Here is a 10,144-nt window from a genome sequence, read left to right on the forward strand (position 1 = left end):
TATCAGTCCTTCTTCACGGAGTTCTCCTTGACCTACCCTCAGAAAAGTCCTCCAAATCCCAAACCTTTGACATCAGAGCCTCATACAACAACCACACAGTGCGTCTATTTCTGGGCAACTTCTTCCTATGCAGGTTTTCCATCTGGGCCCACCACTCCCCCTGATGCTCCAGCCTCCAGGAACTGAGAGACTTACTAGGGTCCACATAGGCCCAGCTGGGGTGGAGAGGCACAGCCGAGGGGGCTGGCGGGAAGACTCCTGCCTTCAGCCCCTCCCCAGAGGTGGCCTCCTCATAGGAGGGTGGGGCCGAAGGCACTGCTGGAGCCTCCTTCTTCTCACCATTCGCCTGCTGCTGCCCCTCTGTCCCGGGGGCCTTGTTAGCCACAGAGAGCTGTGGAGTAGAGGCAGAGAGAGACAGTCACCAGGGAGAGGGCACCTTCTAAGTCCTCTTCCCCAGCCCCTCAATTTCTGGAACTTCCATGGGTACTTTCTCACCTGCGCTAGGAACGGCAGTGGTGCAGACAAGAACCTCCCTATTTTATGTGGGATATATATATGGTGGAATATTATTCAGCCTTAAAAAAGAAGGAATTCCTGTCATTTGCAACAACATGGGTGAACCTGGAGGACATCATGCTAAGTGAAATAAGCCAGACACAGAAAGACAAAAACTGCAGGATCTCACTTATATGTGGAATCTAAAATTGTCGAAATCGTAGAAGCACAGAGTAGAATGGTGATTGCCAGGGTCTGGGGGGTGGGGGGAATGGGGAGATACTGGTCAAAGGGCACAAAGTCTCAGTTATGCACGATGAAAAAGTTCTGGAGATCTACTTGCAGCCTGGTGACTATAGTTAACAATACCGTATTGTGTACTTGAAATTTGCTGAGAGGGTAGATCATAAGTGTTCTTGCCACACACACACACACAGAAGGTAACTATGTGAAGTGATGGATGTGTTAACTAGCTTGACTGTGGTAATCATTCTGCAAGTTACATGTATATCAAAATATCACACACCTTAGGTATATACAATTCCTATTTGTCAATTATACCCCAATAAATCTGGGAAAAAAAGAATCTCCCTATTTTACAGATGGGAGAACTGAGCTCCAGGGGGGGTCAGGACTGGCCAGGGGCACACACTGGAGCTGGGATAAGAACTGAGGAAGGAGAAAATTCTTAGGAGAGCCCACCATTGGTGGTCACCGTCCCCCGGGGCAGGGACTGGCGCTACATGGTTCCACCATTTCCCTAGGGTCCAGGGAAGGGCCTGGTACAGAGTAGCAGGCCCTTAAAAGTATTACTGAATGAAAGGTCCTCTCATTGAATCTCCCTGCTACCCTGCTCGTTGTATTTTGATCCCTGTTTTTAAATGAAGGAGCTGAGGATCAGAGAGGAAGAATGACTCAGAGCCACACATGGCCCACTGGACTGCAGAGCCCAGGTACCGTCCACTGGGGCTGGCCTCCTTCTGCTGGGCTGGAGATGACCAAGGAGGGTGGGGATGGGAGAGCAGGGAAACAGAAAGGGGAGAGGAGAGGGAAAAAAAGAGGAAGAGGGGGACTTCCCTGGCAGTCCAGTGGTGAAGACTCCATGCTTCTGCTGCAGGGGGCACGGGTTCAATCCCTGGTCAGGGAACTAAGATCCTGCATGCTGTGGGCAGTGCAGACAAAGAAAAAAAAAAAAGAGGAAGAGGAATGGGGGCTGCAGGGGAGCGGAGGGGCAAGAGGCCCCTGGCTAAGAGTCCATTTTGGCCTCATGCTGTCGGAACCTCAGCCTCTCCCTCAAACCAGAACACAATCTGACTGTCACTGATGGAAGGGAAAGCACCTCCTCATTCAGCCCCTTCCTTCATCTTACAGATGAGGAAACTGAGGCCCAGTGGGAAATATCCCATGGCAGGTTGAAAATTCAAGTCTATTTACACTCAGATATGGCCCCGGTTCCACAATGTGCAAGTTTAGCTTTGGTGAGAAGATAGGGGCTGGGAGGGCCCGAATGATGCCGCCAGGGAAGGGAAGATTGGGGATGCGGGGATGGTATGAAAACTGAAACGTCACCAAAAGGACTGAACCTCAGAAAACAAACGGGATTTAGGTCTGGTTCCAAAAAGAATGAGTTAAACCTGCAGGGCCACTGAGGAAGGCTGCAAAGTTCCTTCTCTGCGGGCAGCGTCTAGCTGAGGCAGCCCAGAGATGAACAAGCACCGGAACGTTTCTTCTTCCATCCAGCCCTGAGGATGACTGAACTGGAGGGGTCTTTTCCATCATCAGAAAGCCTGGGAGCAAGCTGGGGGTGAGGGGCAGAAAAGGCAGGGGCAATACATTCACCTCAGGACAGGAAGCAGCGTCAGCAAAGTGACTGGTGGAGGTGGAGGTGGGAAATGGAGGGAGAGAATCCGCAGAGCGGGGAGCTCTTCATTTTCACCATGGTGAACCCCACCCCTGCGTCCTTAGGGAAGGGCCTCAAAACCCAGGCCTGTGGGAGTAGGGCCCGGGCTCATCCCTCCCACTCCCCAGCCCCCTTCATCACCCAGATCAGAAGGGTCATGCTCAGGAGAATCCATTTCAGCCCACCGGAACCAAGGTTCTCTGAGCCCAGACCCAGGGCTTGTGCCTGGGAAAAGGATTATCACCTCTGACCTCAGCCCGGTCCAGATTCGTCCTCCTCACCAACAACCACCCTGCTGACCCTAGGCCCTGGACCCCCAACTTCCAGCATTACCAAGTGAAGTCTGTCCAAATGGCACGAGGTGGTATCACCCAATGACATCATTTTGAGGCCTGATGAGCTTAAAAAACAGTGAAAGGAGGGTCTGAGAGCCCAGGAAAGATGCCATTGGCTCTGAGGCTCATCTCTGAGAAAAGAAGGGGAGTGGAAGGGAGGCCCTTCTTCTGTTTTCTCTGCCCAATCCTTAGCACCCCCAAGCAGAGGGCCAGAGGACCCTCCTTCTTTGCCCCAGGCCCTGGTGGTTGTGTAATTCCACAGACTATTGGTGTTACATAACCCTACTAGGCCAGCCAAGTCTCTGCCCCAGCCCCTCCCCTACACTTCAGGCCTAAAACAGGAATAAAAAGAGAAGATGTTTTATCCGATCCCATTCAGTCCTATGTCTGGCCAAAGCGAAAACAAAAATTAGAACATCCTGAAGCAGGGTTGCCATAGGAACCCCCCAACCACAGGGGCTGTATCCAGATATGGAATAATGACAGGGAGTTTGGTGGTGGTGATGGTGGGGTTCTGTGGAGGGTGTAAAAGATGAATATATGGTTGGGGTTGGGATTGGACAGAGTGGGGGTGCCCTATAGGGACTGCCCCTCAGGGCTCACCCTGGGGATGCGTGCACACACACACACACACACACACACACACACCAGACGCCTAAGCTGACTCCTTAAGGGGACATGGGCGTCTGTGAAGGCTCCTGTGATGCCAAAGCAATTGATGGAATGTAGATGGGAGGAGAGGTGAGCCTGGTGGGCAGGAAGAGGCCACAACCCATTCCTTGAAACAGGCCTTGTGGGCCTCTGACTTCGGCAAGGACCACGCAGGACCTTCGCATAAGAGCCAAGGGAGGATGCTTACGGTGGTCCTGAGAGTTTGCTTAGGATGACAGGGAGATGGGGAACCAGAGGATGGAGGATGATGCAGGTGGGGGAGATGCCGATACCTTTCCCTGTGTCATGGTGCCGTCTCTCCGGGAAGGGGTCCCTGAGGCACGGGCGGCCGCTTGGGTCACCGCAGCCTGCCTGCGTCTCTTCCTTCCTCCGCGTGGGTTCTAGCAACATCCACTGCAGCCGGGCCAGGAGGACCGGAGCGTACCATCCAGACGCGGGGAGGGGGGCGGGAGACGGGGGGAAGAGGGGGCCAGGGCGGGCCTGTAGGCTGCGGCGGAGGCCTCTGCGGATTTGCAAGCGGAAGTGGAGGAGGCGGCGAACAGCCCTTTCCTCCCGCCCCCTCCTTCCTGGTATCCTCACCGCTCAGGAACCAGGCAGCGCTGCGCTGCGGAACTGCCCAAGTGGATGGGTCCAAGCGGGCGGGAGGAGGGGCCGGGAGTCCGTGACACCCGACCAGCTGATGCTGCCTGCCTGTAACTGGAGCTGGGTGTCAGGGCTTTATCTCTCCACCATCTTTGCAGCTGACAGGCTCCGTTGTACCTCTGCCTGTTTCCTCTCCCTCTTTGGATGCGGCCCTGATTTCTCCATCACCACCTCCTCTCTCATCATCTCTATTTCGTCATTCACGCTGGAGTGGAAAAGTCTCCGATGTCTTGTCTACCCTACCGGCTTCTAAAAGGCCCCCTGGGCCCTGAGTTCCTGTGGACCTTTGGGCAAGCCATGTGGGCACCTCTCCTTGCCTCCCTTTTCTCACCTGTGAAATGGGAGCAAGAGGCCCTCCCTGCCTTGTCACAGAGACATGGGGCTGGGAGGATGCAGCTTGTATTTTTTTCAACCCTGCTGGCACATTTTACCAGATCTTTCTGGATCTCTAGGTCTGTCTCAAAACCTCTCCAACCCCCTACACTGCTCCCTTTTTGCCTCCATTCTCAGCCTCCACCACCCCTGTATCTGTCATCCTCCCCATTCCAGAGCCTGTCCCACCCCCTTTCCCAGTCTTATCCTTGGGACTCGGCCATCACCGGGCCTTGTTTTCTGCAGTTGCTGCAGTGTTGCCGTGGGATTTGCAATTTCAAGAGCTGGGCTCGAGTCCCAACTTAGTCACCCACTGGCCGTGTGACTTTGACAAAGCCTTAACCTCTCTGAGCTGCAGCATCTCCTATGGAAAGGAGGATAACAGCGGAGCTCTGTCCATCCTAGATTTACTGTGAGACACAGGGGTTGTGATGGTGGAAGCACACTGAAGACCACAAAGGGTTGTGAGTATTTGAGTTATTATTATTTGAGGAATCTCCTGGAGCTGCCCCAGGGTGAGGACACAGAGATCTGCCTAAAAGAAGGATCTGAACCTTGTAGGATGGGATGAGAAACCAAGATCTGGTGCAGATGGGGGTGGCCCCCTACCTTCTGCTTCCCTGTCATCTCCCAGGTGGACCCACCTAATGGCTGGTGAGATAGCAGGGTTCTGGGCCAGCAGGTAAATTGCTGAAGTCTTTTTATCACCTCTACTCACCTGGTATCTCCCACTCCATAACCACCAACTTCCAACACACTTGCTTAAACTTGGGCCTCCCTGTGCAGATGCTCTGTCAGTCCCCACACACCCAAGCCCTTCCCCATCCCATCACTTTCCTCCCCAAGCCCTTCTCCTTGACCCCTTCCTCCCACAAGCTGCTCCCTGGCCCTGGCACTGCTGCTGAAGCTCTGCCCAGCATTCCAGGTTCTGGCCTTCCCCTCCCTCTCTGCATCTGTGTTCTGGAGCATTTTCCTTCTCCTGCTTGGCAGCTCAAGTGCCGTCTCCTCCAGGAAGCCTCCTTGGTCTCTAGTGTGGGTTAGATGCGCTCTTCTGTACTTTAATAGCGCCCTGACATAGCACCTGTCACCTGGCACTGTGGAGTTTCTCTGTTTCCCCGTTAGGCTCTAAGAGATCCTGTCTGTAGCCGTTTTTGTGTTGGCAGGACTGAGGACAGTGCCAGGCATGTGGAATGAATGAATCCTATTACTGTTACCCAGACGTGCAGTGTTACACAGAGCCTGAATTTATGTAGGCCTTGGCGTTTTCCTGTGTTTGTGACTCTTGCTTACTCCTCTCCCCATTCCCTCTGCTCCAGCCACGCAGGCTTCTTGGCTGTTCCTAGACTGGGCCAAGCATAGCTCAAGGCCTTTGCACTTGCTGGTCCTCTGCCTGAGATATCTACACGTCGCTGCATGGCTCACTCCCCCACTTACTTCACTGCTCTGCTCAGACTTCATCTTATTGGGGGCGGGGGGGGGGCCTTCCTGATCCTATACAAGTAGCAGTGCCACCAGTGTAACCCCACCCAGCTCACTGGACAGTCCCTTTTTCCTGACTCAGCTTTATTGTTTTCCATGGCAATTGTCACCTCTGACATATTTTTTTTTAACATCTTTATTGGAGTATAATTGCTTTACAATGGTGTGTTAGTTTCTGCTTTATAACAGACTGAATCAGCTATATATATACATATATCCCCGTATCTCCTCCCTGTTGCATCTCCCTCCCACCCTCCCTATCCCACCCGTCTAGGTGGTCACAAAGCACCGAGCTGATCTCCCTGTGCTATGCGGCTGCTTCCCACTAGCTATCTATTTTACATTTGGTAGTGTATATATCTGACATATAATTTTTGTTTAGTTTTTTGGTCTCTCTCTCTCTGTCTCCCCCACCAACTATATGAGAGGATGCATTTTTGCACTACACCCTTGGGTTAAAATGGTGCCTGGCATGGATGTAGTGGGTGCTTGGTAAATGTTTGGCTGAGCAAAGGGCAACATTATCTACAATCTTTATATTCCTCAGATATTTTGACATTGTCAGTGCTATGATGTTTCTCAGATGTTGGACTCTATGACCTTGACATCACTTATATGTCCCGTTATGTGGTCTTGAGACAGCACCCAGATGTTGGAATGTCTGTCTATCACTTTGCTGGCCTCTGGAGGCAGTGAGGTCTGGTGATCAAGAGCACGGACTTAAGAGTCAGGTAGCCTCAGTTCTGATTCCAGCTTCTCTACTTGAAGGCTGTATGACTCCGGACAAGTTAGTTCCCCTCTCAGAGCCTCAGTTTCCTCATTTATAAAATGGGGGATAGTGATAATACTGACTTCACAAGGCTGCAGAGAGGTTTAAATGATAATATATGTGAAGGGCTTCACACAGTGACCAGCACATAATAAGCTCTCAGCGTAAGTGAGCTATTAGTCTTAGGGATTCCACAAATGTTGTTTAATGAAATAATTAATTTCCACCCTCATAAAGCAGCTTGGCTCCACTGTTATTCGTTCATCACGTGTGTCGTGCCTATCTCTGTGCGACACACTGTGGTAGATGCTCTGGTGGTTCAAAGAGGAATCAGACCTGCAGACTTTTCTCAAGGAAGAACGATCCATCACACATTCAGAACTCACCCCCGTGCAGTGCCGGGGTCGGAACCGGTGCCGTCAGGGAGGTTAGAAGACAGGGTGCCTGAGGGGAGTCAGGAACAGTGAGGGACTCCCCAGGGGAGTTGGGAGCTTGTTGGGGTCACATCCTTGAATCCTTAGCCCAGGGAATGGGCTTTATTCTGTGAGCATGAAGTAGGGAAATGGGGCTGGGGAAGAAGGGGCCGGTTTCAAGGTTTTTTGAGCAGGGCATGCTCCAGAAAGACCACACTGCTGGAGTCATTTTTGTCATTAAAGCATTTTCTTTTCTTTTTTTTTTTTTTGCGGTACGCGGGCCTCTCACTGCTGTGGCCTCTCCCGTTGCGGAGCACAGGCTCCGGACGCGCAGGCTCAGCGGCCATGGCTCACGGGCCCAGCCGCTCTGCGGCATGTGAGATCTTCCCAGACAGGGGCACGAACCCGTGTCCCTTGCATCGGCAGGCGGACTCTCAACCACTGCGCCACCAGGGAAGCCCTAAAGCATTTTCTTAATCAAGAAGGGCAGAAGGATGCATCTGTGAGCAACACGTGGGAGGGACTGAATGAGGAAGAGACTGGAGGTGCAGCGACAAGCAAGAAGACTTCGGGAGAGGTCCCGTGAGGGGTGCTCAGAGCCCAGACTTGAGAGCAGGCTGCCTGGGCTCAAGTCCAGCCGCTGGGTAAAATGCTTCACTTCTCTGTGCCTCAGTTTCCTCTTCTGTGAAATGAAAGTTATGAGTTAGTATTGGTAAAGCACTCAGAACAGGACTAGGCATATAACAAGTGCTCCATATGTGTTTGGTGATATTAAAGTGAGGCAAAAAATCCAGGGGCAGAAAAGATGGAGAGAGGCTTGGGGCAGGATTGACAGGACTTGAGAAGAGGCTGGACATAGATAAGGGGTGAAGGGACACCAGAAGAGATGGGGGCTTGGGGGCTGAGTCTCTGGGCGAATGGTGCCGTCATGAGAAGGGAGGAAGGTGCTGATGTGCTCAGATGGGGTCAGGTTGAGTTTGTGGTGCCCGTGTGACATCCAGGTGGAGAAGTCCCGTAGGCAGTCGGCAAGACGTCCAGGCAGGGCCTTACACAGCTCAGGGGGGCAGCATGCACTGGATTCTGGGGGAACACCACTGCCCCTTCTGCCCAGGAGCCCAGCCCTGGGGCCTCACGGAGTTGAGCAATGTGGGTGCCGGGGACTGAGAGGCCACTGGCCGTTATTAGAATGTGGGCAGTGGCTGAATCACAGAGTATGTGAGGACATCCCTGGAGAGCGAGGCCAAGGAGGGAAGGGGGGTCGAGCAGGCCTGGAGCAGCACCTGGGGGATGGGGGAGATGGAAGGAAGTTCTTTCCTGCCTCCAGAATCCCCATCACCGTCTTCAACCACCAAGCTGAGGTGGGAGTGGAGAGATTCGAAGACCATGCCTGAGTGTCTTCAGGGCTGCTCCTCGGGCAGGGGAGCATGTGGGCTCCAGCTCACACTGTGGCGGCCCATCCCAATCTTTGTTCTGCTGTGGTTGCCAGCTAGCTTCGTTTGGGGCAGGTGCCAGGGGAGGAGGCCGATGGTGTGGACAGAGGCATCACTTCTCATTTTACAGCCGTAGAAGCAAAAGGCTAAAGAGGGTGAGTGACTAACCCAAAGTTACATGACGTGTTGGGGGCCAAGCCAAGGTAAGAGGAATGAACGTACCCCAGCAGGGGACCATCAGCCCAAGAGTGATTCAGTGACAGCACTTAGACTGCGTGAAGGGGAGGAGTTGGGCGTTCCCAGGCTTCCTCGGTGGGCAGAATCAGAGCTAGCCAGTCACCTCTCCCCAGATCCTCCCCCGTGTCCCCCATACACTCAAGCCTGCACACCCAGCTTGCAGCAGCGCCTGTGCCCGAGGGTGAAGAGAGAACCGCAGAGGCAGGGTCTAGAGCCCAGTGGCTCACAGTAGGCAGATTTCAGGCTGGGCTGCAAGAGGTGGTGGTCCGGGCCAGCTCTGGCATATCAGTGCACCCCCTGTGTATACCTGGGCCTCAGCCGTGGTTGCCTCCCACAGATTTCGAAGCCTGTCACTGCCCTGCAGGTCCCTGGCCCCCTACCCCTCTCATTGCTATCCTTACAGGCCCTTTCTACCTCCCCTCCCCCCTTCCCATCCCCTCCCCAGCCCTACAGCAAAGAGCCCGACATCCTGTCCTGGCCAGTCGTAACCTGGTTGCACAACCCCTCTGTGCTGGGGTGTCCATTCCTGCCTTCCCCTCCCCTCACCCCAGGACACACTGCCTCCCCAGATACGGCCTCCGAAGCTCAGGGACATGAAATCTTTGGCAAGCACCAACACCCTGAATCACCCTTCTTCCCAGCTGCAAGGGTGGCTTATGGAGTGAAACCGCATTCTTGCTGCTCTCGGCAGTGTTGAGTGCCTTGAGAAGTCATTCCTTCCCCTGGGTCTTGGTGTGGGCGCCCGCCCTCCCTGATTCCTGGGATGGTCACAGGTTGTACAATCACTTGTGTTCCATGTGCTGCGCGTGTGCATTTCTGCTTCTCCACCAGATGGAAAGCTCCTTAAATGTAGGACTGCGTTATCTTGATCCTTTCAGCACCCACCCCGTCTCTTCCACCTGCTAGAGTTCAGTGGTGAAGAATACAGGTTTTGGATCCAGGTCCATCTGGGCACAAATTCTGACCTTGCCACTTATCACATGAGTGACCTTAGGCAAGTCATTAAACCTCTCGGAGCTTAGTAATGGACATCCATTAATTAATTCACTCAACCAACCAATATTTACTGAGGGCCTACTACATCTCAAGCACCCATGTATATATAGCAGCGAACACAAAAGATGCAATTCTCAGCCCTGTGGGGTTTACTTCTTAGTGGGGAATATTAGTGCTTATCTCATAGGGCGATTGTGAGGACTCGATGAGCCGCCATATGGAAAAGCCTTAATTAGCACAGTGCCTGACACAGTAGGCATGACACACAGGAGCTGTTGTTGTGAACATGCATTCAGGACGATTTACCAAGAACTTACTGTGAGCCAGCTCCATGCTGGGTGTCAGGGAGACATAGGTGCAGAACACCCATCCATGCCCTCGAGGAACTCATAGTCTAACACACC

At 53.2% G+C, this 10,144-nt stretch overlaps 1 protein-coding gene across 2 annotated transcripts in view; it reads right to left on the reverse strand.

Annotated features, from left to right (window-relative positions):
* FAIM2 (Fas apoptotic inhibitory molecule 2) overlaps nt 1-3,798 on the reverse strand; it is a 31,499-nt gene extending 27,701 nt beyond the window's left edge. For both annotated transcript variants that reach the window (XR_016394922.1, XM_022572216.3), the window contains exons 1-2: nt 3,675-3,798; nt 196-391 (exon numbers count right to left, since the gene is read on the reverse strand). Coding sequence is in view for 1 of the 2 variants with exons in the window: in XM_022572216.3 (XP_022427924.1) it covers nt 196-391; nt 3,675-3,689 (211 nt within the window). In the remaining variant the exon portion in view is untranslated. The remainder of the gene's footprint in view (nt 1-195; nt 392-3,674) is intronic.
* Nucleotides 3,799-10,144: the final 6,346 nt, after the last annotated feature.

Source organism: Delphinapterus leucas, chromosome 11 (assembly GCF_059928025.1).
Source record: "Delphinapterus leucas isolate spDelLeu-1000000601 "Yukka" chromosome 11, BTC_Dleu_Yukka2, whole genome shotgun sequence".
Classification (NCBI taxonomy): domain Eukaryota; kingdom Metazoa; phylum Chordata; class Mammalia; order Artiodactyla; family Monodontidae; genus Delphinapterus; species Delphinapterus leucas.